Below are 26,692 nucleotides of genomic sequence, written 5' to 3'. Positions count from 1 at the left end.
TTGCTATGTGAAAAAGGCATATCCCGGATATTGAATGCTAAGTGCAGACTGTGCAGTGCTATAAAACATGAAGTACTCGTATTCTTCAAACTTTCATTTAAAGCTTAAACATGAAGCCGAGAAAAAAAATTAAGCCCCCATTTAAAAACTACACCTTTGTTCAAAATGTTCCATGGAAGGACTATAGGCCTTTTAGAATTAATTTCTGTAGAATCCTCCCACTAAAGCAGTTTGTAAAAGCTATAGATTATTAAGGTATGATGAGAAAAGTACTATTGTATGTAATTTCAGACCACACCTAATTATCAGTGCCTAGTCATAAAGCTGAGGGGAGGGTGACCTTCTAATTCTTCTTAAAGAGTAAAGTTTTTTATTTTTAATTTTTTTAAAATTTATTTTTGAGACAGAGTCTCACTCTGTCATGCAGGCTGGAGTACAGTGGTATGATCTTGGCTCACTGCAACCTCCACCTCTCGGGTTGAAGTGATTCTCATGCCTCAGCCTCCCGAGTAGCGCATGCCACCACACCCAGCTAATTTTCACATTTTTGTAGAGATGGAGTTTTGCTATGTGGGCCAGGCTGGTCTTGAACTCCTGGCCTCAAGTGATCTTCCCACCTCAGGGTCCCAAAGTGCTGGGATTACAGGCATGAGCCACCATGCCCGGCCAAGTTTTTTAAAAAAGATATTTGTCAGGAAGAGGGATGATGTTTGGTGCTATTATGATAGTGTTATTTCCAGGGACCAGCAATGTCCAAAGACAGTTTTGTGTCTTACACCTTTTCGGCAAAGTGTTCTTGGTCTGAGAGTGAGACTCAAAGTACAAAAACTAAGTGAAAAACAAAATACAAGAAGATCTCTTTATATCTGAGGATAATTGATAGCAGGAAAAGGCCATTCAACTGGAATCCAATTAAAATGAGGACCAAAATGTCACCATGGACAACATAAAATAGGTTCGATGGTAGTTTTTTAAAATAAAATGAAAATTTATAAAACTGATTTTTTGATGTTATAATTAACAAGATTCTTTTATAATGACAATAGCGCCCTAAGTCACTTGTTCAACCAAACGAAGGCTGTGATAGAATTTGGTGGCTCTCAATAAAATACTTCTTAGTACTTGCTCCCTTATGAGCCCCCTTACACGTTGATTCTGTGTTTGGCTACAGGATGAGCTTTGGCTAACACAACTTTAGGAAGAGTGATGCAAGGGAAGGCTTGATAGGTCCCTGCACTTTGAGGCTTGTCTTCTTGGAATTCTTCTTCTTGGAACCAATCTGCCATGTTATGAGAAACCCTAAGCAACCACATGGAGAAGAACTGAAGCCCCTTCGCCAATTCCATTTGAGCCTCCAACCAGCAGCCAGTACCAATTTACAGCCATATAAATGAGGCCATGGCAGACCTTCTAGAAAGTCCAACTCTGAGTCAACAATATATGGAGTGTAATAACTCCCTGGTCAACTCACAGAATTGGAAAAAGTAATAACAAATTATTATAAACCATCACATTTTGGGATGGTTTGTTATGCAGCAATAGATAACTAAAATAGAAATTGTTACCTGAACGTGGGGTCCTGTAATAACATAGACTTTGAGTCTGGCAGAAGGAATGAAGAAATGTGGAAGAATGGGAAGGAGACTGTTAGCAGGGGCTGGAAGGGCAATGAGGAGATGCCTATGGGAAGCTGGGGGAAAGAGAACCCAAGTTATGTATTGGCAGAACAAGTAACAGAATGGTTGCCTTGGAATATGGGAAATAGAAAACATACCTAATAAACTTGTGGACCTGGCTAAGGAGGTTTTCAGGCAGAAAATATTGAATGTGCCATCTGGCTTCTTTTTAGTTGTCTATGATAGAGAACAGAAGATACAAGTTAAGCTAAAGAAGGACCTGTTCAGATTTCAAGTATAATTTAGAAGAACTAAAAGGGAGCTACAGCTTGCTGTGTTTGATAACACAATTGTTTTTCATTCCTAGTCTTTCCAAGAAAGAATTTTCAAAGTAAGAAATGGCCTTGGTTTGAAGAAGCAATGCAGGGTGCTGGGAGTGAAATATGGCTTTAGGGTCAAGATCTTTGTTAACACGTTAGAAATATTTAAGGAATATCTCAGAGATTCTCTCAGCTAGGCAAAATACACTAAGAATTTTAAGAGTATTTTCCCTTAGCATCCTGACATGCAGCCAGAGAGAGGCTGCAAATGCCAGTTCTATAGAGAGAGGACTGCCTTGAAGAGATCGGTTAGTGTGGTTTTCTCTAATGGAGATTATAGTTTGAAGCATATAAAACTATACAATTTTTAATAAAATTATATCAGCCTGGACTAAAAAAAAAAAAACTAAAGAAAGAGATAGTTCAAAACAAAAAGATGCCTCAAGACCTCCAAACTTCTATGGGGAGGAAGTAAGCCAGAAAAGAAACTCAGTTACACACCTGGGTCATTTCTCTTGGAAAAAGAAGGATATCCCAGAGAACGGAGCCTAAAGCACAGAGGGCAGAGGTAAGAGGCACAGAGAATCAGTTCCAGGGACTAGAACTGAGCCATCATCAGTAAACTAGCTGCATGTACCTTACTGGATTTCAAAATTGCTATGGACCAGTAACTTCTGTGTACCACCCATTTTCAACCTTTTTGAGTAGGAATGTCTATTGCAGGTTTCCTGTGCTTGCCTCATCATTGTATATTGGGTGTATGTAGGCCAGAAAACACGCCTCTTTAGTTCACACATCTTCAGATCAAGAGGTTCTGCACCCAAGAAACCCCTTCTGCACCTGGGTTGATTTGGATGCTGAGATTCTGTACATGATATCAAAATGAGACAAGACCTCGGATGCCTTGGAGGGGATAATTATATTTTTCATGTAGTAAGGACATGGTCCATTAAAGAATGGAGAGTGCTCTGGTGGCCCTCAATGAATCTTATTTCCTGGGATTCAGAGCTTTGTGTAGTTCCCTCCCTCATCGACTCTTAGCTTGGCCATGTGACTAGCTTCAGACAATGGGATGTTAGCAAGAGTGGTGTGACGGGAGACCTGATAAATACTTGCACATTGGGGCTTCTTCTCTTAGAATAGTTCTTCTTGAAACCAAGTCACTAAGCTAGGAGGAAGCCTGAGCAACTTTGGGTAGGAGAACTGAAATCCCAGAAAACCCTTCCAGCTAAGCCCCCAGTCAATGGGCCAGTACCAACTTTCAGCCATGTGAATAAAGTCATTTTGGACCTTCTTGTCATTCCAGCATCCAGACTACAAGTGAAGGAGAAAAAACTAATTAACCAACAGAATTGTGAGCAATGTTACATTGTTATTGTTTTAAATCATGAAATGTATAGGTGGTTTTTATGCAGCAGTAAAGTCAAACAGGAGGCTAATAATTTTTAGGTAAAACTGTACAACAGCAGCGTTAAATATCTTTATTTTACACTTTACTTTTGCTGTACAATCATGAAAAAGGCTGTTTTGTGCAAAAAACAAACAAACAAAAAACCCACAACTCAAGGATTTTATTTAATTTTTCCCAAGTACTTTGTTAATCTTTTGCTATTTGAATCTCTTTCTTTTAAAGTACTTTTTATGTCATCTTCCTTGTTGACTTTCTCTTTGATTTTTAACTGGTCGACTTGTGCTGTATCTTCAATTATTAATGACTTGGCCTATATTTCAAGCAGTTCTGCAATATCACTTTCATCAACTTTGTAAAATCCTGCATCTCTTGCAATATTTATAATTTCTTTCACAGTAGACTTCCACTATACTTGAATGTATTATCTGTTATAATATTGGTGAGCTAGATGACAGATACTAATGTCTTGAAAGGAGGAAAATTTGTTTGGGAATTAATTTGATAAATGGTCAGTTTTTAAATAAACAGTTTCGAGTCATGATGATTTTGCTTCTGTTAATAACTCTGATAATGGATGCTCAGACTGAAGGACCCCTTGTATTAGGTTGGTGCAAAAGAAATTGCAGTTTTTGCCATTACTTTTAATTAAAAATGGCCATTACTTTTGGCCATTAAAAGTAATGGCAAAAACCACAATTATTTTTGCACCCATCTAATACCATTGCATTTATAGCTGAGCAGGTCCTAGGATCAGCTGATGCTGGGCTTTCTGGTAAATGCTGAGTTGAAGCACATGATTTAGGCTCCTGATCTAAGACAGATTTCCTGCTTTTCACCCTGAATCAAAATTTTGGTACCAACACACTCTAGTATAACTTTAAGGAAGGAGCAAGTCAGAGAAAAGTCTGGATTCTTAGATGGGGTCCTGACCTGCTTGGGCATGCCCTTATAGGTGTGGAAGGGGTGAAAAGAAGAGAGAGAGGATTGCTCTGAGAAGATAGCTTCTGCATAGTCTGCAGGAGGAGGTTGAAGAGAGGAGAACATCTGTTCACTGGCAGATGTGACTTAGTGAATTTCCTGGACTCTCATCAATAAACTTAGTCATTCCTCATCTCTTGTAGTGGATTGTGAGAGAAAGGAATGGGTTAGAAAAATAGAGGAGTAAGGCCGGGTGTGGTGACTCGTGCCTGTAATCTCAGCACTTTGGGAGGCCAAGGCGGGCGCATCACCTGAGGTCAGGAGTTCGAGACCATCCTGGCCAACATGGTGAAACCCCGTCTCTACTAAAAATATAAAAATTAGCTGGGCATGGTGGCACGCACCTGTAATCCCAGCTACTTGGGAGGCTGAGGCATGAGAATCGCTTGAACCTGGGAGGCAGAGGTTGCAATGAACGGAGATGGTGCCACTGCACTCCAGCCTGAACGATAGAGCTAAACTCAGTCTCAAAGGAGTAGGAAAAGAGGCCTGAGAATTCCCATCCCTCTACAATATCCATCTTATTGGAGATAAACTATCCATTGGATAATGGGAGGTTAGAAGCCACAAAATAGAGATAAGATTACATTGAGAGGGCAGATCATTCTGAATTTCTCTATTCGTTCTGCCCTGTGGAAAGGAGAAAAGAGACCTGAACAAAAGAAGCCATACCTCTGGGCAGAATCAATTTAGCAATAGACTAAGAGAAGCTGTCACAGGAAAGAGCTCTTGTCAGAGTCAAGTTATCAGAATTTATTGCTGGAAAAAGCTGCAAGATTTTTTTGAAGTCAGCTTTGCCTAAAGTCTGATACTAGAACTAGGAGGGAGTTCACTTTAAGAGAGAATTGAAGTGGAGAGAAGCTTTGGAGTGAAGACCTGGAGATTCCAGTAAGATTAAGCTGTGACTGATAGAGCTTAATCTATCAGTCTCCACAAAGATGGAGAGAAAATGGTGGTACTTTGAATTGGCATATTCTTAAAAGTTGCCTCAGAAGTAAGTCTTCTTTTATTGTTAAATGTTAAGCTTAGTGATTTCCTCAAAGAACTGCATTTTTGCAGATGCTGAATTATTTATAGCTATAATATAACATTGCTATAGTCTATCCCTCAAAGCCTACACTTTTGGAATTTGAACACAAAAAATAAATACATGACAAGAGAATATTTAAATTGAATAAGCATTTTTAGTGCTAAATAAACCTCCCAAAAGCTGAAGTTTTATGTTGATAGATACAGGAAATACTGATTCATGAGTTCATTCATTCATTCAGCAAATATTTGAGTGCTTGCTCAGTGCCAGTCATTGCTGATACCTACTGCTCATATTTATTTATTCATTATTGTTTTTTATTTTTGTTTTATTTTCTTTAATAAGATATTTTTTCTGAAAACTTTTTGCTCATAGTCATTGTAGGATGAACGTGGCTCTTCTTGGTAAAGTTATTATTCCATGCCTCCTCCCTGCTTTATCAGTGTGTATTTTATTTAGCAGCTAAAAGTATCTTCCTCAATTGAGTGGAGTATTTTTCAGATCAAGGCTGATCTGGTTATCCAATAATCAAAAGGATGGTTGACTTTTCCTCCTGTACATTACTTAAAAATCAGTGTATATTTTGAGACGAGAGTGATCCATTTATGCATGGAAACTCTCTGTGATTATTCTACAAACTTTTGAAGAATAGATGTTCCAAATCAAGAAAGAAATGTGTTGTAGGCTAATAATTTCGTTAGAGCATAAAAGGAAAAAAAACCTTATTCCCTTATAACAATGTTTAACATTATGTAGAAATAAGCTTTGTCCTTTGTTTGCTGAGAATAATAGCACAACCCTTTGTGAGAAGATGATTTATCTCTTGCTAAACCGCCCTGACTGTTCATGACAGCAAAAAGACAGGTATCATTAACTTTAGGTGTTGACAATTTAGAATTCATGGGAATGCATTAGAAAAATGATAGCTGGGTCCCACCCCTGAGTTTATGTGGAGCAAATGAACCTGTGAACCATTGCCACTCATGCCTCACGTTACCAGAAAAGAGTTCCCCTTGAATTTTCAGAGCGGGGATTTGGTTTTATGTCCCTTCTATCTGAAGTCGAAGTGAAAATTGTTTTGAGGAAAAATGGATCTATATTCCAATCAAAGTATTTTCCAAGGTCCTAGAATCAAGTTTATTTGTAAATTCATAATTTACTAATAGTGTTCATATTTATTTATTTCTTTATTTATTTTTATTTTAGAAGGAGTTTCACTCTTATTGCCCAGGCTGGAGTGCAGTGGTGCAATCTCGGCTCACTGCAACCTCCACCTTTAGGGTTCAAGCGATTCCCCTGCCTCAGCCACCCGAGTAGCTGGGACTACAGGCATGCACCACCACACTCGGCTAATTTCTGTATTTTTAGTAGAGACGGGGTTTCACCATATTGGTCAGGCTGGTCTCGAACTCCTGACTTCAGGTGATCCACCCACCCTGACCTCCCAAAGTGCTGGGATTACAGGCGTGCACCACCCTGCCCAGCCCGGTGTTCACATTTATTAATGCAGTCTTGAAAAACATATTTTTAAAAGTTATCATAAGTCATGTGGGGTCACCAGCATTAAGTTATAATGTATTTTTAAATGGAACAAAGTTAGTAATGGAAAATTTAAGGAAAAAAACAGACATTCTTCTACCAAGTACTTTACTTAGCGGTAGAAGTTAATGCAATGCTGATCACATGATACCTCTGCAATGAGAACATAGACGGAAAGGTCAGTAAATGCTGTGTGTGTGTGAAAACCACGTGGTGGGAGAAGTGTTCTCGTTGTGCTACCTGTGGGCTTTTGCTGTGAATGAACCAGTTGGACTTTTTCCTGATGCCAAAAACGGGCTGAAATTTTATTTATGGCTCAGAGCAATCTTAACCCTTTTAATGTGGTGCTTTCATGGTAAACATAGAATGCCCAATATCTTCTATACTTTCTATTCATTTCTCTCTCTCTCTCCTTCCTTCCTTCCTTCCTTCCTTCCTTCCTTCCTTCCTTCCTTCCTTCCTTCCTTCCTTCCTTCCTTCCTTCCTTCCTTCCTCTCTTTCTTTCTTTCTTTTAGACAGAGTTTTGCTCTTGTCATTTAGGCTGGAGTGCAATGGCATGATCTCAGCTCACTACAAACCTCCGCCTCCCGGGTTCAAGTCATTCTCCTGCCTCAGCCTCCTGAGTAGCTGAGATTACAAGCATTCACCACCTCGCCCGGCTAATTTTTTTTTTTTTGTATTTTTACTAGAGAGGGGGTTTTGCCATATTGGCCAGGCTGGTCTCGAACTCCTGAACCCAGGTGATCCTCCCATCTCGGCCTCCCAAAGTGCTGGGATTACAGGCATGAGCCACTGCCGCCGGCCTTTATTCGTTTTTCAATAGTCCATCATCATGTCCCACCAAGCCGAAAATCCTGTGAGATTGTTCCTCCAGGATAAGAAACTGTTTCTCCAGGAAGTTTTCAACAGGAATTTAATTCCCCCGTGCAGCTAGCAAAAACATGGAACCAGCACATTGAAAACACACAGTGGCCTGTAGGCCAGGAGTCTTTGTAAATTTTCCCATGTATCTCATTCTACCAGCTTTTCACATTCCCTGGGCAGATGCTGATGAGGTATCAGACAAGTATGTCAGGGATGAAGCTGGTCTAGTGTGCACAGTTTGTGAATTTACAGTCTCTTGAGAGGGCCCAGCTGTGGGTCTTCCCTTCGGCAGGAAGACTCCCCCCTCGCCCCAGGAACTTTGTTCCACTCTTCCACTGTCCATATTTCCACCACATCCCCAGAGACTTCACTTCCTATGGGAAAGAGGCACTTGTTGACAACATTTCAGGGAAACCCAGCTTTATGTTTATGATATCCACACATATTCCCTCTCCCAGCCCTCTGGAGCTTATTATTATTTTATTAGTTCATTTCATTCCAAGGCCATAGATAGGACAGGAAAGTCAATAAAACCCACCTTGTTCTCAGTTTAGGGTTTGCTCTGCTCTAACCTATAAAGGGAAATTTGGCATTTTAGGGACTCACCTGAGACCCTGGCATGTCTAATCTGATTTACAAGGACATTTAAATGAAGGTGTTTCAGAGGATGTGGAATAAGATTTTGAAGCCATTCTTTCCCAAGGAAAGGTGATGTCGCCAAAGGCTAGTTTTTTCTTCCTTCCTTATCAGTCACACCAATTTGCGTCCTGATGGATGTCAACGCCAGTGGGATAGAGTCTGTTTTATTCATTGCTGTGGCCCCAGTGCCTGGAATAGTACCCAACACATGGTAGTTGAAAGAAATATATTGAAAGTTATTTGTTGAAATGTAAATGTTGAATGACGAATATTGTCAAATGCTCAGGCCGTGCCCAGTATTTCCGTTAGTATCTAAAAATCTACACAAGATATTGGGAAATTGGTTGGATGGACTTGAAATTTAAAAAAACAGGCATTCCTTTTTTTCTTTTCTTTTTTCTTTTTTTGAGAAGGAGTCTTGCTCTGTCACCCAGGCATGAGTGCAGTGGCACAGTCTCAGCCCACTGCATCCTCCACCTCCCAGGTTCAAGTAATTCTCCTGCCTCAGCCTCCCAAGTAGCCAGGACTATAGGCACCTGCCACCACGCCTGGCTAATTTTTGTATTTTTAGTAGAGATGAGGTTTCACCATGTTGGCCGGGCTGGTCTCAAACTCCTGACCTCAGGAGATCCGCCCACCTTGGCCTCCCAAAGTGCTAGGATTACAGATGGGAGCCACTGCGCCTGGTCATAAAACAGGCGTTCTTAGAACTTCATCTCACTTACATGAAAAATCAGCTTGTCTCCCTGTTTCCATTTTGTGCACTGTTAAAAAGCCTTTGGCTGTGTCTTCCTCATAACTGTAGAGCGAGGACACCAGCACATTGCTTAACAAAGTGCTATGACACCTCCCAAAGAGTAACACATTTGTACGAGGTGCTCTGTAACCTCAGACCTAGCTCATTCCTTTTAGAACCACAGATGCTTAAACTGGCAGAGACCATGATGTCTAGAGTTCAGTCCCTTGTTTTTGTCCTCTCCCAATAGAACAGAATTGTCATGGACTTGGCACTGGGTCATTCAGGCTGAATATTAGTCCCCACACTGGATAAATGTGGAAGTATTGCAGACAGTGCTTACATATGCTAAATCGTCTCTTGAAGACGTACCCTGTATTAATGTGCAGGGGAAGAAAAATGCATATTTTGTCTCAGCAGTTTCATAGCATTCCTTTTATAGAACCAGATTCCAACAGAGTTTCAACATACAAAGTTATCTCTTAGGAAGGAGGCCCCACTTGAGAGCCAGGGGACCACAGGCAGGGAGTCCTAACCCTAAGTTCCATTCCCAGCCCCTCACACTGCCTGTAGTTCTGTGACCCCCGGGGAAGGCATTCAACCTCTGGGACTGTAGCTTCTTTATCTATGAAATAACATTGGCTTCCTGCCTCCCAAGGATACCAGAAGGAAGAATGAGTTAACATTTACATTGTACATTAAGAGCCTCCAAGGAAGGCCCTGAATAAGTAGGAAATATGATATCATAGGAAGAATGTCTTTTATTTTTGAGTTGCTTGTCTCTGTTTAGGTTTTCTGGGCCCATTCCTCGTATACAGTATTCAAATATTTTGAAAATTGTTTTGCTTTTTTTTTTTTTTTGCTTCACCAAAAAAGTCAGCAAAGGGGAAAAAGAAAATTTTGAGCTCAACTCAGGTGGGATAACTGCATCACAGCCGCTGGGGTTTTTATTTGTTTATTCATTTGTTAACTCTGATGGGAGGGGAATTTTGAGAGGAAGTAACTTGGTTGCCACTGGGAGAAGTATCTGACTTTGGACCATACGTAAACGGTAGCAGATAAGCTCTACTATTGTTTTATTAAATTTTTTTAAAGTTTAACTTTTTGTGGGTACATAGTAGGTGTATATATTTATGGATTACATGAGATATTTTGATATAGGCATGCAGTGTGTAATACTCACATCAGGAAAAATAGGGTAACCATTCTCTCAAGCATTTATCCTTTGTGTTTTGAATAATCCAATTACACTCTTTTAGTTATTCTTAAATGAACAATTATTTTTGACTACAGTCACCCTGTTTTGCTAGAAAATACTATATCTGGCCGGGCGCGGTGGCTCACGCCTGTAATCCCAGCGCTTTGGGAGGCCGAGGCGGGCGGATCACAAGGTCAGGAGATCGAGACCACGGTGAAACCCCGTCTCTACTAAAAATACAAAAAATTAGCCGGGCGCGGTTGTGGACGCCTGTAGTCCCAGCTACTTGGGAGGCTGAGGCAGGAGAATGGCGTGAACCCGGGAGGCGGAGCTTGCAGTGAGCCGAGATCGCGCCACTGCACTCCAGCCTGGGCGACAGAGCGAGACTCCGTCTCAAAAAAAAAAAAAAAAAAAAGAAAATACTATATCTTTTTTTATTCTTTTTAACTATTTTTTGTACCTATTAACCATCCCCTCTTTCGCCGAACCTAGGCTCTCCTATTGAAGAGCAATGATAGGCACAGATGGAGTGGCCCAAGTTTGGGGTTCATCGGCATGGGCAGTTCCTGGAGGGTAGAAATTGTGTCACGTCTGTTTCTATCTCTGGGATCTTTCCAGTGTCTGACATACAGCTGCGAACAAGTTTGGGTTGATTTAATGAATGAGTTGATGAGTCTGAATTGCAGCTTTATTCTTTGCCAGGTATGCACCCCCTTTCCTTCTCTATAAATTGGGGGTAGTAACACCACCTTTGCAAGGGTGTCGTAAGGGCTGCCTGAGTGGAACATGTGGCATCCTCAGCACACTGACACACAATCACAGTAACCGCTGCGATGACTGTTAGCTCTCCCATCGTCAATGCCAGAAGACCCAGGGGAGTGCTGTGGCAAGAGCAGGGATGAATTCCCATCCTGGCCTCATTAGATATCAGCTCCCGGAGAGCAATGATCTAGCCCTTTTGGAATTTGATTCCTAATCTGTATAAGAGGCGGATGGAATTTAATCTACTTACCAGCTCAATCTCAAGAATATAGTCCAGTAGGATAGAGGGTCTTTATAGGTCCTTCTAAAATCTTTTATTGTAACTACATCAGGCAAATACATAAATCAGATTTATGAAACAAAATGAATGACCATATAGCTACCGCTGAAGTCAACCGAGCACCCCAAGAGCCCATCATGGGCCTACAGCTCATTTATACTCTTCTTTCGCTTAACATTATATCACATGCACGCCATTTAGAATGTTTAAAAATATGTGTGTGGTAAACTATTCAAATATATGAATGTGCTACAATTTATAAATCACTCCCTGTTTGTTGGCAATTTCAGTTGTTCCTACATAACTACATTAAGTTCTTAGGAACAAAGATTTGTTTTGTTCTCCTTATATGACTGTTGATTCTTGCACAGTTACCACACTGTTTTAAGCATTGTAGCTGCATAATATACTTTTTAAATATCTGTAAGAAGAAATTACTTATGCCAATCCTCTTTCAAAAAATTCTTAGCTATTTCACTTATTTAGTAAATTTTCTTCTCACGTTTATTTTCTCACTCAAACTTACAAAAGAGTTGCAAGCCCAGTACCAACAAACTGCTATAGGATATGCATCATCTGCAAATACTTTAGTGTGTATTTCCTAAAATCAAAGGCATAGAAATGGCAAATTAGAATTGATATAGTATCACCATTGACATTTCAGTTCCCATTCAAATCTTGCCACTTGTACCAATAATGCCATTTATAGCAAAAGGGTCTAGTTCAGAATTATGTGTTGCATTAGTCTTTTGCATGTCTCTTTTTCTCCCTCTTTCTTTTCTCTTTTTTTTTTTTTTTTGAGATGGAATCTTGCTCTGTCGCCCAGGCTGGAGTGCAGTGGCGCGATCTCAGCTCACTGGAAGCTCCGCCTCCTGGGTTCATGCCATTCTCCTGCCTCAGCCTCTCAAGTAGCTAGGATTACAGGCGCCCACCACCACGCCCGGCTAATTTTTTGTATTTTTAGTAGAGATGGGGTTTCACCATAGCCAGGATGGTCTTGATCTCTTGACCTCATGATCTGCCCGCCTCGGCCTCCCAAAGTGCTGGGACTACAGGCATGAGCCACCATGCCTGGCTTTTCTTTTCTTTTCTCTTTTGTTTTGTTTTGTTTTGTTTTTTGAGATAGAATCCTGCTCTGTCACCCAGGTTGGAGTGCAATGGCGTGATCTCAGCTCACTGCAATCTCTACCTCCTGGGTTCAAGTGAGTCTCCTGCCTCAGCCTCCTGAGCAGCTGGGATTACAGGTGCGCGCTAGCACGCCTGGCTAATATTTATATTTTTTAGTAGAGATGAGGTTTCGCCATGTTGGCCAGGTTGGTCTTGAGCTCCTGACCTCAAGTGATCCACCCACCTCGGCCTCCCAAAGTGCTGGGATTACAAGTGTGAGCCACACACCCGGACATGAATGTCTTTTTCATCTCCTTCAATCTGGAACAGCTACAGGGTCTTTTATTGATTTTTGTGAACTCGACACTTTCAAAGATTAGAGGCTAGTTATTTTGTAGAATGTTCCTCAGTTTGTGTTTATCTGATATTTCCTCATGTTTACATTCACATTTTGCATCATTGGCAGGAGTATCACGAGGTGATGCTGTGTTCTCAGTATGTTTTATCAGCTGGCGCAAGATTCCAGTTTGCTCCATTACCATGATATTTACTTGGATTACCGTGGTGTCTGCCAGGATTCTCCATCTGTAATGTTGTTCTTTTTCTCTTTGTAGTAAATAAATATTTATTGGGAGCTATTTGTAACTATGTATATATCTCTAAACTTTTCTAATGATTCATTTCTGTATTTACTACTGTGAATTCATGGTTTTCTATTTTATTCTCTCGGTTATAATTCATTATTAATTTAAATGCATCACTGGGAGCCCCTTTAAGGGTATGTGTGTGTGTATGTGTGTGTCTGTGTGTGACACTTCCCAGTTATTCTTTCAGCACTCCCTTACTTTTTGGCACAAAATGTTTGTGGCTAATCAGAATTTTCATGTCCACTCATCATCTGCTCTCTGAAATCATCGATCTCTCTAAGGAGTCCTGGTTCTTTTTAATGGAGAATGATATTTAGAAACCAAAATCTGGCTGCTAGGTGCTCGCATTGCTTTTGGAATATTATTGCTCCTGGACCTTCTTGGTGGACAGAGCTAGGAAATATGTGTGTGTGTCCCAAAAGTCTTAGTGCAGTTTTAATACTTCTGAAAGTTTTAATAACTTCTGAGGAATAAATGTGATAAATTTACCAAAAAAATTTTGGAAATTATTTATACTCCTATACACTTAGTTTTGTGAATTTTGAATATAAATAGTTTAAGTTTTTCTTTAATTTTTTCAGCAGCAATAGAAAAATATTTTTCTTTGTGACAGTTTATTAGAATATTTTAATTTTTAGGTTCATGGTACATGTGAAGGTTTGTTATATAGGTAAACTTGTAACTTGGGGATCTGGGATACAGATTATTTTGTCACCAGGGTACTAAGCATAGTACTCAACAGTTTGTTTGTTTGTTTGCTTGCTTGTTTTAGACAGAGTCTCACTCTGTCGCCCAGGCTGGAGTACAGTGGCGCAATCTCAGCTCACTGCAACGTCCGCCTCCTGGGTTGAAGCGATTCTCCTGCCTCAGTCTCCCAAGTAGCTGGGACTACAACAGTTTTTTTTTTTTTTTAAATGAACTTCTCCCTCCTCCCACCAGCAGTATATAAGCATTCATTCTTTTTTCTCTACAACCTTGCCAGCATCTGTTATATTTTGACTATTTAATAATAGCCATTCAGACTCGTGTGAGATGGTATAATGTTGTGGTTTTGATTTGCATTTCTCTAATGATTAGTGATATTGAGCATTTTTCATATTCTTATTGGCAAGTATGTCTTCTTTTGAAAAATATATGTTCATTTCCTTTGCCCACTTTTTACTGGGGTTCTTTTTTGCTTGTAGGTTTAAAGTTCCTTGTAGATTCTGGATATTAGACCTTTCTTAGACGTATAGTTTGTAAATATTTTCTCCCAACCTGTAGGTTTTCTGTTTACTCTGTTGATAGTTTCCTTTGCTGTGCAGAAGCTCTTTCATTAGGTCTCATTTGTCAATTTTTACTTTTGTTGCAATTACTTTTGGCATGTTCATCATGAAATCTTTGCCAGTTTCTACATCCAAAATGGCATTTCCCAGGTTATCTTCCAGGGTTTTTATAGTTTTAGGTTTTATATTTAGGTCTTTAATCCATCTTGAGTTGATTTTTGTATATGGTGTAAGAAAGGGATCCAGTTTCAATCTTTTTTTTTTTTTTTTTTTCCCCGTGTTAGTCAGTGTTTATTTGTTTGTTTGTTTTTTGGTTTTTTTTTAAATTTATTTATTATTATTATACTTTAAGTTGTAGGGCCAGTTTCAATCTTCTGCATATTGCTAGCCTGTTATCCCAGCACCAGTTATTGAACAGGGAGTCCTTTTCCCATTGCTTGTTTTTGTCAGCTTTGTCAAAGATCAGATGGTTGCAGGTGTGTGCCTTTGTTTCTAGGCTCTCTATTCTGTTCCCTTGGTGTATATGTCTGTTTTTGTGCCACTACCATGCTGTTTTGATTACTGTAGCCTTACAGTACTGTAAGGGCAATGTGATTCCTCCAGCTGTGTTCTTTTTGCTTAGGATTGCCTTGGCTATTTGGGCCATTTTTTGGTTCCATATACATTTTAGAATAGTTTTTTCCTAGTTATGTGAACAATGTCATTGGTAGTTTGATAGGAATGGCACTAAATCTGTAAGTTGCTTTGGGCATTATAGCATGTTATATAGGCATTTTAATGATATTGATTCTTTCTATGAGCATGGAATGTTTTTCCATTTGTTTGTATCATCTCTGATTTTTTTGAGCAGCCATTTTGTAATTCTTATTGTAGAGATCTTTCACCTCCCTGGTTAGCTGTATTCCTAGGTATTGTATTCTTTTTGTGGCAATTCTGCATGGGATTGTGTTCCTGATTTGGTTCTCAGCTTGAGTGCTATTAGTCTATAGGAATGCTACTGATTTTTGTACATTGATTTTGTATCTTGAAACTTTGCTGAAGTTGCTTATCAGCTCAAGAAGTTTTTGGTGAGAGACTATGAGATTTTCTAGATATAGAATCATGTCTTCTGAAAACAGGGATAGCTTGATTTCTTCTCTTCCTATTTAGATGACTTCTTTGTGACAGGTTTTTTTTTTTTTTTTACTAAGACAGAGTCTCACTCTGTCATTCAGGCTGGAGAGCAGTGGTGCCATCTCAGCTCACTGCAACCTCTGCCTCCTGGGTTCAAGCAATTCTCCTGCCTCAGCCTCCTGAGCAGCTAGGATTACAGGCGTGCACCACCGCATCCAGCTAATTTTTGTATTTTTAGTAGAGACGACCATGTTGGCCAGGCTGATCTCAAGCTCCTGACCTCATGATCCACCAGCCTCGGCCTCCCAACGTGCTGGGATTACAGGCGTGAGCCACTGCGCCCGGCCCTTTGTGACAGTTTTATAAGTGAGAATTTCTGAGACCAAATGAATTGGTAGAGGAAATCCACTTGCTTGACTACTCTATCACCTGATTCATCCATGCTTTGCTGTGTAGTAATAGTTCATTGCTTTCTATCGATGAGTAGTATTTAATTGTAGGCCACAGTTAGTTTATTTATTCATCTACCTGTGGATGGACACTTGGGTTGTTTCCAGTTTGGGGCTACTACAAATAAAGCTGCCATGGACATTCATATATGAGTCTTGATATGGGATATGCTTTAATTTTCTCTAGTATATCCCTAGGAGTGGAAAGGCTTAATCATATGTTTAACTTTTTAAGCAGCTGTCAAATTGTTTTCCAAAATGCTTTTACCATTGACATTTCCACCAGCTCCATGAGAGTTCCAGTTCCTCCATGTTCTTGACAACACTTGGTATGGTCATTATCTTTAATTTTTGCTATGCTATGAGGAGTATCTCATAATGGTTTTGAGTTTCCCTGGTGACTAATGACTTTGAGCATTTTTTCATGCCCTTATCTGCCATTCTTATCTTCTTTGGTGAAGTGTTTTTTTAAATCTTCTGCCCATTTTTTATATTGGATTGTTTGTTTTCTCATCATTGAGTGTTTTCTGTGTTTTTATTTGTTTGTTTTTTGTTTTGAAATGGAGTCGTGCTCTGTCACCTAGGCTGGAGAGCAGTGGCATGATCTTGGCTCACTCCAACCTCCACCTCCCAGGTTCAAGTGATTCTCTTGCTTTGGCCTCCTGAGTAGCTGGGACTACAGGCACCTGCCATCACACCCTGCTAATTTTTGTATTTTTAGTAGACATGGGGTTTCACCATGTTGGCCAGGCTGGTCTTGAACTCCTGACCTCAGGTGATCCAACCACCTCAGCCTCCGAAAGTGCTGGGATTACAGGCCTGAGCCAATGCACCCAGCCTCCTCATTGAGTTTTGAGAGTTCTTTGTGTATTTTGAATATGTATCCTTTATCAGATATATGATTTGCAAATATTCTCCTCTGGTCTATGGCTTGATATTTAATTCTTTCATTAGGCATTTTGATGATGTCTCAGTTTTGTCTAACTCAAGTTAGCAGAGGTTCCCTCCTAGATGTTTTATAGTTTTAGGTTTTATATTTTGGGTTAATTTTTGTGTACAGTGCTAGGTATAGGCTGAAATATTTTTCCCCCAATTGTTCTAGGATCATTTGTTTAAAAGGTCATTCTTTTTCCAATCAATTTCCAATGAATTATCTCTGCAGCTTTTTAAATATTCAGTTCTCCATATATTTATGGGTTTATTTCTGGACTACATTCTGTTCCTTTGACATAGGTATTTGTGTTTGCACCAAATCACACTTTATTGCTTACTATAGCTTTGTAGTAGGCCTTGAAATCAGGTGATGTTAGCCTTCTGATTTTGGTCTTTATTTTCTAAGTTGTTTTTGGCTATTCTGAGTTCTCTACATTCCGTATGGAATTTTGACTATGCTTATCAATTTTTATCAAAAAGTCCACTGGGATTTCTATTGAGCTTGCATTTAATTTGTAGATCAGTTTGGCTAGAATGAACATCTTAACAATATTGAGTCTCCCAACCTATGAGAAAAGTATATAACCCCATTTTCAAAATATTCTTCAATTTCTCTCAGTAATGTTTTATAGTTCTCAATGTATAAGCCTTTTACATATTTTATGAGATTTATTTCTAAGTATTTCATATATTTTGATGCCATTGTGAATGGTATTTTTTTTTAAATGTCAATTTCCAATTGTTGTTAGTACAGAGAATACGATTGGCTTTTGTATATTGATCTTGTATTCCACTTGTTAAACTTGCTTATGAGTTCTAGTAGCTTTTTTGTAGATTCATTTGCATTTTCTAGACAGATGATCATGTCATGGGTAAATAGAGTTTTACATCTTGTTTTTTTCAGTTTGGATGCTTTTTATTTTATTTTATGGAATTATTGCACTGGCTAGAACTTCCAGTACTATGTTGAGTAGACACGATGAAACTGAACATCCTTGTCTTGTTCCTGATCTTAAGAGAAAGCGCTCAGTCTTTCATATTAAGTGTAAGTTTAGTAGTAGACTGCATAGATGCTTTTTATCAGGTTCAGAAAGTTCCCTTCTATTTCTAACTTACTGAGTTTTATCAAGAATTCTCTTTTTGTAAGCATATAACATATATTGCTAAGACTTGTAGGACAGACAAAAGTGTATATCCGCACACAAATTCACATGCAACTATATTGATTTCTATATCTATTATTAAAATCTATGAATTCTTGTTTCAGCACCACAGGATCAATTCTAGTTTTCTTCGTTCCCATATATGTAACTCCCTTTTTTGATAGTGAGAAACTGGTTTCCATCCTCCTTAATAGATTTGCTTATTTGATCAACCTCTTGTGTGTAACTATTCTCCTATCACTACTCCCATCCCATAGCTCACATCATGCCTTCCACATCACACTTGGAGTCTGGCATTCACTGCACTGCTGCTGCCTTCCCCAACGTGGACATCCTTATTACCCTGCTTGGCCTCTGACTCCCTGGCTTGGGTTGCCCTTCTGCATGGACACTCATCTCACCCTAACCATGCTCTGATTCTCTGAACTGGGTCATGCCCTTTCACATAGGAGTCCCCTGTACTTGCTCATGCACTGACATCCTTGTGGATGTTACCCCGTTGGCTTCTGAAACCCCTGTTGGGCTGCATGCCTAGGAGGCCCCTCTTTGCCTAGACACTGAGTCTCTGCAAAGGCTGCCCTCTCACATGGTCAACCCCATGACAGGGTACCCTGACAGTACCCCCACGATAGGCTCTTCCTATGCAGGGACTCTCCTTAACCCTTCTTGAGCTCTGACACCCTGTAGTGGGCCACTCCCCTACATTGATGCCCTCCTCACCCCTTGTGGCTCATACCTGCAGTGGGAAGCCCCAGACAGAAGCTCCTCCTATCTTGCATGTCTCTTCCATCTCTTATCCTGCCCAGCTTGGAGAACTAACTTGCTTGGCCCCAGCTAAAGACTTTTAGAGCTGAGTTTTTCAGGAAGAGATAGGAAGAAAAGAAGAAAGAGGAAGAACTCATTTATTTTTCATGACTAACTTAGAACATTTTTTTACATAACTAAAAATTTTTCCACTATTTTGTATTGGGATTTTAAAAAATTATTTTAGGAAGAAAGGACATATTTGACAGTACTTAGTCTATCTTCAAGAGGGTGTAGCTCCATTATTGCTTCAAAAGTGTCTTTTATAAGGCAATTGTAGTCATAATTAAGTTCAAGCAGTGGTATAACGAAGGTAAAAGCTCAGCATGTCCCGGGAGACAGGTACACACTATGATCCAGGAGGAAAGACCCCAGACATTAAAGAAATTTCAAGACTACCTAAATATATATATATCAGCAGACTCCAGGCAGAACCAAAGTGGGCAGAATACAATACTAGTTTTGGCAAAATTTATTGTTTTGATGCATTTGAGAGTACAAATTTAATATACTTCTAGAGGTGACTCTAATAGCTTACTTGATTGGTTGACTAAAATTTGAAGGAATTCAATGGTGGCCTCTATTCAGTGAGGTTGAGATGCCAGAGCTTTCCTGAAACAATGTAGAGGAGGGAATCCAAAGGCTTAGGAAGGTTGAACTGAATGCCCGATGTGTGACCTGCACAGCCACTTGCCAACCACATTCCGCAAGATGACCCAGAGGTATCTCCTTCATGATGGTGATGAGAAATATTAATTATCATTACTTACTTACTTAATTAATTATAATAATAATTCATTATTATTAATTAAGGGAGTAGTGCATCCTCGAACATCTCTGTGGTTTCTCCTCTTTCTAGAAAAGTTATGACTCTAGTATAGAATGATGCCATTGAAAAGGGTTCCCAGATTTCAAAGGAATGATGGAATTCTGAAGTAGCAGGGGTCAAGCAGCAGCACTTAACTGCCAAAGGGAAGGTAAGTACCTCTACCATAAAGGTTAGTGGGAGCATACAAGTAATCGGAATGTTTTGATTGGCAGAGATCTTTGACAGTGGATAGTTGATCATGATGTCTCTTGAAAGTAAATATGTGGGCAGCCTGCTAGTGCAGTGCTTGATCTACATAACAGCAAAAGCTGTGGTAGCTGAAAACCTGAATTGAATTCCCACAGAGAGGAACTGAAGCCCCTTACACAGCTTTTAGACATAAGTAAATGTATAGACACAGAGCCTTTTGACTGAAAGGTATGCCAGGTGCCCTTGAGGAAGGACCCTGCACCACTGCCACGTGCACACACCATAAATCCTCCTCTAAGACTTCTCCAAAGGGACCAAAGTTGACAACTGACAAACCCCCACATTTTCTCTCTGACCCATGAGTGATGGCTTTTATTGTCAGAAGGGCTAAACAGAAGCTCCTAGAACTTTCATTTCTACCAAGAGAATAAATCAGAAGCAATATTGCATCCCTGAGGGGATTGCAAAAATCCATGCTATCATCAAAGACTTGAAAGAAGTGGCGATAGTTATCACATCTCCACTGAATTAATCAGTTGGTCTGTGCAAAACTCACACGGGTCTTAAAGAGTGAGTGAGGACTACTATGAACTTAATGAGGTGGTAACTAAAATTCCAGCTGCTGTCCTAGATGTAGTATCTTTCCTGGGGCAAATTGATATGTCTTCCGGCATTTGCTTTGTAGCTACTGACCTGCCTTTTTCTCCTCACTGATTTGCAAGGATTGCCAGCAACAGCTTGCATTTACCTATTAGGGCTAACAGTATACTTTCAGTTTTGCCTCAGGCTATGTCAGTTCTGCTCTCTATCACGTTTATTCTGAGGAGATTTTGATTGTCTTGACATTCCACAAAACATCACATTGGATTACCTCATGGATGACATTATGATGAATGGATCTGATGTTCACAAAACACCATATACTTTAGAGGCCTTGGTAAGATATAAGGTGGGAGATAGGCCCACAAAAATTCAGGGGCCTGCCACCTCAGCATAGTTTCTGGGGGCTCAATTGTCACTCCTCCAAGGCAAAAGGAAAGTTGCTGGTCCTTGGATGACCTACAATGGGAAAAGAGGAAAAATATGTGTTCAGCCTTTTTGTATTTAGGAGGGAACATATGCCACATGTAAATGTGCTTTTTAGATTCATCTATAGAGTTATCTGTAAGGCTGCCAGTTTCAAGTGGTATTGAGCAAGTTCTGAGAAGTCTGTGCAGCAAGTTCAGGCTGTGTACAAGCCATTGTATCACTTGAGCCTTATTATCTAGAAGGTCCAGTGATAAAGTACTTATGACAAATGGGAATGTTGTATGGAGTCTTTAGCAAGCACCAAAAGGAAAATGACAGCACCAAACTCTAGGGTTTTAGTGCACACCTATGCCATATTCTGGATATGGCTGTTTGCCTTTTGAAAAATAGCATCTCGCTTGCTATTAGGCCTTGGAAGAGATTGAATGCCTAACCATGGTATGCTGGGTGATTATGTAATATGAACTTCTCATCATGAACTGGGTGTTGCATGACCTTCCTAGACATAAGGCCATGTGTGCACAGCAGCAATCTACCATCAAATGGAAATGGTATCCAAGAGAGTGGGGTTGGGCAGGTCCAGATGGTACAAGCAAGTTGCATGGGCAAGTGGCTTAGATTCCTTTGACTCTGAAGGTATGTTGCCTCTTCCATTCATATGGTTTATAGCCTCTTGAAGATATTCCAGTTGAATGAGGAAGAAATAACAAGACTGGTTTACAGCTTTTTCTGTATTACACACAGATATTACTCAGTTTCACTCAGGGGTGATCCTGAAGGACACTGGTGAAGAAAAATTCTCCCAGTGGATATAACTTTGAGCAGCAGATTTCATTGTATGCTATGTCTAGACTGAGAGATGGTAGTACACATGGACACTGATTCGTGGGCGATTGCTAGTGGTTTGGTTGGATGGTTAGGGACTTGAAAGAAATAGGATCAGAAGATTGATGACAAGGACATCTTGGGAAGAGGTGAATGAATGGACATCTCATAACGGTTACCAACTGTGAAGATATTTGTGACCCATGTGAATGACGACCAAAGTGCATTCACTGGAGGGGAAGTTCTTAGTGATTAGGTGGGAAATTGATGTACTCAGTGGATGTCTGTCAGTCTCTTTTCTTGCCCACTCTAGTGCTTACTCAATGAGCCCATAAACAGAGTGGCCATAGTGGTAGAAACAGAGGGTATTCATTGCCTCAACAATGTGGACTTCCTCTTACCACGGCTGGCCTGGCTGACACTACTGCTGAGAGCCTAATATGTCAACAATAGAGGCCAGCATGGATCCCCTAATGTGGCACCATTCACCTGGGGAACTAGTCAGCCACCTGGTGGCAGGTTGATTCCATCGGACCTTTTCCATCTTGGGGTGGGGGGTGGGGGTCAGAGATTTGTCCTCACTGAAATAGACACATTCTGGACATGGATATGCCTTCCTTGCAATAATGCTTCTGCCAGTAGCACCATCTATGGACTCACTGGGCACCTTATCCACTATCATGGAATTTCCCATAATGATGTTTCTGATCAATGATTCCCATAGCATTGCTTCTTCCACAGCAGTGAAGTGCAGCAGTGGTCTCAAGGCCATAGAATTAACTGGTTTTACCACATGTCCCATCACCTGGAAGAAACTGGACAAATTCTGAAAGGTGTAACAGCTTAGTGAAGACTTAATTATAGCGTCAGTCGGGAGTCACCACGCTGAAATGATGGAGTCCATCTCAAAGTGTACTTACTGTGTGTGCTTTGAAACAGAACATATGTGGTACTATCCACCCCACAGCCAGGACACACGGGTCTTGGAATCAAGAGATGGAAGTGGCTCATGTCACTATTAAACCCAATAATTCACTCATAGAAGGTTTGTTCCCCTCCTGGCTACCTTGAGCTCAGCTTGTTTGGAAGTCTTGGTCCCCAGAGGGGAACTGCTCACTAGGGTACGCTGCAGTGGCTCGATCAGGAAGAGAAACCCAATCAGCGAGGCACTCTGCCAGAACTTACAGAGGAGAAAAGCATGAGCCATGTGTCTGCTGAATCCACGAGGACGATTTCTTGCAGGTACTCACTTCTGCAAAATACATTCTGGGAAGTACTGGAAGAGTTTTGATTCTGTCAAGCTTATACAAGAAGAGAAAAAACAGCCATGTTTGCTGATTTTTATTTATTTGCTCACCTATGTGGAAAGAAAAGACAGGGCCTTACAGTCTTTTAGAGGCAGACAAATCTTTTCCAGGTCTTCAAGGCACTTGAAGATGCAATTAATAATAAAAACTTTCTTACTATCTTATCTACATAAGTTACAGTATAGGACTAAAATAGAGCAGGGATTCTGGGTGATACAAAATGAATGTTAGGTCAGTTGCACACTCTTTGAGCCATGGTTGGTGATTCTGCTAAGGTTTTAATCTTGATTTGCTCTGTGTATATTCTGGTTAAAGGGCCGACCTGTGTCTTTAGAGCATTTCCTATATTTGGCCCTATTCTAGTGTTGTGTTAAGTACATGGACTCTGGAGTCCAAATGCTGGGGGCTTAATCCTGGCTTGGTCATCTTGTAGCTTTGTGATCTTTGGTGTCAGTTAACCTCCCTGTGCCTGTTTCCTTATCTGTAAAATGAGGATAATAGTTATATCTAATTCAGAATGTTGTTTGGAGAATTAATTAAAATGACATATGTACAGTCCTTACAACAGTACTTGGCCCATGGTCAACAATGACTAAAGTTTAGCAATTCTTATTATAACTTGGCAATGTGTGCTGTGAGTCTGCCTGCCCGGAATATAAACCATTTGGGATCCCTGCTCTCTTTCTCTAGCAAACCTGCAGAACACCTGCTAAACAGCTCATATAGACTGAATAGTGTCTCCCTCCCACCTCCAAATTCATATGTTGAAGTGCTAACTCCCTAATGTGACTGTATTTGGAAATAGGGTCTTCAGGCAGGTAATTAAATGAGGATGTAAGGGTGGGGTGATAACCCAATAGGACTGGTGACCTTGTTAGAAGAGGAGGAGACCAGGGCTCACTCTTTCTCCATCACACACAGAGAGAAGGTCACGTGAGGACACAGTGAGAAGGTGGCCGTCTGTAAGCCAGGAAGAGAGGCCTCACCAGTAACCAACCCTGGCACTCTAATCTTGGACTTCCTGCCTTCAGAACTCTGAGAAATTAAGGTCTGTTATTTAAGCCACCAGTCTAGAGTATTTTATTATGGCAGCCCTGGGAGACTAATAGCATTATGAAATTGCATAATTTAAATATTCAGGCTGGATGTGGTGGCTGACGCCTGAAATCTCAGCACTTTGGGAGGCTGAGGTGGGAGGATCGATTGAGCCCAGAAGTTTGAGACCAGCCTGAGCAACATAGCCTGTCTCTACTGAAGAAAAAAAAATCATCTGGGGTGGTGGTGTGCCTGTATTCCCTGCTACTTGGGAGACTGACCTGGGAGGATCCCCTGAGCCCAGGGGAGGTTGAGGCTGCAGTGAGCCCTGATCAAGTCACTACTCCAGCCTGGGTGACAGACGGAGACCTTGTCTCAAGAAAAAACAACAAAATGAAACAAGAAACCTGTTGCATTTAGAGATAAAGATGGAACTGTGGAGTTTTGAGTATCCTCAAAATCACTCACTGATGTGAAAAGGTGTTTGGAATCTACTTCTGAATGTATTTCTCGGGTGTACAGTGTTGAGAAAATGGAAGCAGGGATTATGGAAACCATCTAGTTTTAAGAAAATCAGAGCCAAATGATTGCTTTTTGGAATCTTTTATCAAAGCTTTTCTAAGATCTTCATTAAATAATAAGCAAATCTGAGAGAGCACGAGAACTAAAAAACCTTTTCAGCCCACACTGAATTTCCTAGTTAATCTCTGGGAAGATAAAGTCAGATTTGGTTTCTACGTATTTTCACTCTGAAATGCAGAGAAAATGTAAAAACTTAGTAATCGTGCAAATTAAGAGTCATTCTTTTATGAATGCCTTGCGTTTACAAACAGGCTTTACGCCTGGCAAACTCGGACCCCTTCCATAGTGGGGCGCCAGGAGAGGGCTGGGCCGCTGTCCCCGAGTCAGGGCTAGCTGGATCCAGGCGTCCCCGCCCCAGCCAGCGCCGGGACCCGCCCGAGTCCCCGCCCACGCCCCAGCCGCAGGGGGCAGGGCGGGAGGCGGGCGCCCGGCGCGTGCTGTCCCCCGGACCCTTTTAAAGCGTGGCGCGCCAGGGCCCGGCATGCCGAGCCCCGCGGCGGAGACAGCGGTGCGCCCAGCTCCCAGGAGCGGCGCGAGCAGCCGAGCGCCCAGGGCTGCCCTTCCCGGGCCGGCGGGCTCCCCGGGCTCCCCGCCGCCGCCCCGTGCGCCCCGGGAGGGCCCGGCATGCTGCGCCAGCTGCTGCTCGCCGCGCTCTGCCTGGCGGGTCCCCCAGCGCCCGCGCGCGCCTGCCAGCTGCCCTCCGAGTGGAGGCCCCTGAGCGAGGGCTGCCGCGCCGAGCTGGCCGAGACCATTGTGTACGCCAGGGTGCTGGCGCTGCACCCCGAGGCGCCCGGCCTCTACAACCACCTGCCCTGGCAGTACCACGCCGGCCAGGGGGGCCTCTTCTACTCGGCCGAGGTCGAGATGCTGTGCGACCAGGCGTGGGGCAGCATGCTGGAGGTGCCCGCCGGCTCCAGGCTCAACCTCACCGGCCTGGGCTACTTCTCGTGCCACTCCCACACCGTGGTCCAGGACTACTCCTATTTCTTCTTCCTCAGGTGAGCCCGGCGGCGCCGCCACCTCTCTCTCCCTTTGCGCCACCTCCCGAGGTCGCCGTTATCTGGAGCCAGGCCGGTAACTCCCAGGGCAGCCTGTCGGTGCCAAATGAGAATGCCCCTGGGGCGCCTACCCCTTGCCTCCTTGGATATCTCTTGCTCCGTCTGACGTCTCTACAGACACCCTGGCTACCCCTGGTAAAGGCGGTTTAAAAGATAGGAAAGCTTTCTGTGCCTTGTACACAGAAGAGCATTGCAGGCAAAAGCTCAAAGCGCTCTCCAACAGTCCCTTTGACTCGCGTCTTTAAACTGGCCTCAATGGGAGTAGATTGGGACGGTGAGAAGAACAATCTTTGAAATCAGTCTGTGGCTGGCATTTTGGCTCTGCCTTTCCTAATCGTGATTCTGAGCCCATTTCTTGATACCTTCTCAAGAACTTCCATAGCCTCACCTGTGTAAAATGAGAGGCAGGGCTGGTTGAGCGAAAAACGTAACTCAAGCAAAGCACCTGGTGCAGGTTAGAGGTTGACCAGCTGTCCACTCTCCCCTCTTCCCCACTTGCTCAAATGCCAAGATGTGATAGTGTGGAATGTAGCCCAGGATTGCTTCATTATCTCATGTCAGCTGCCAGGTTATTTGAAATAGCAAAGGTTTATTGGGGGTAGGGGGTTCTGCTGCAGGTAAAATCCTGGGTAGCAATGCTTTGAGGGGTGGAGAGGTCAACCAGGCAGGAGATCCTCTCTGATTCTAGACCACTGGAATCCTCTAAAGTTCCATGAACATTGGCCTGTGGTCAAGATGGAATGCATCTGCCTAAGAACTCAGTCAATTCTCGTTGACTACTGAATTCTTCTGAAATTTGAATAGAGAGCACCAGGTAGAACCCTAAATTCTTTGATTGGCTTCAACTGAATTTGGAGAGTGATATAAAACAACTGAGAAAAACATCAAAATGGAATCTAACCTATCTATCAAGATAGAGAATTAATCCACTGTTGTGGTGATCAGTGGTAGTTCCAGTTTTGCCAGTCTGGGAAGTAGCACTAA

At 41.6% G+C, this 26,692-nt stretch overlaps 1 protein-coding gene and 1 pseudogene across 2 annotated transcripts in view; both read left to right on the top strand.

The window, feature by feature from the left end:
- LOC126962380 (60S ribosomal protein L6-like) overlaps positions 1 to 26,692 on the top strand; it is a 693,495-nt pseudogene that overhangs the window by 24,492 nt on the left and 642,311 nt on the right. The gene's annotated exons all lie outside the window — the stretch shown is intronic.
- The window catches only part of CCDC3 (coiled-coil domain containing 3), a 100,931-nt gene continuing 99,368 nt past the window's right edge, over positions 25,130 to 26,692 (top strand). The window contains exon 1 of the mRNA XM_050803281.1: positions 25,130 to 25,648. Coding sequence (XP_050659238.1) covers positions 25,275 to 25,648 — 374 coding nt within the window. The 5' untranslated portion in view covers positions 25,130 to 25,274. The remainder of the gene's footprint in view (positions 25,649 to 26,692) is intronic.

Source organism: Macaca thibetana, chromosome 9 (assembly GCF_024542745.1).
Source record: "Macaca thibetana thibetana isolate TM-01 chromosome 9, ASM2454274v1, whole genome shotgun sequence".
Classification (NCBI taxonomy): Eukaryota; Metazoa; Chordata; class Mammalia; order Primates; family Cercopithecidae; genus Macaca; species Macaca thibetana.
Note: the sequence above shows the minus strand (reverse complement) of the source record. Positions and strands in the feature narration are given on the sequence as shown.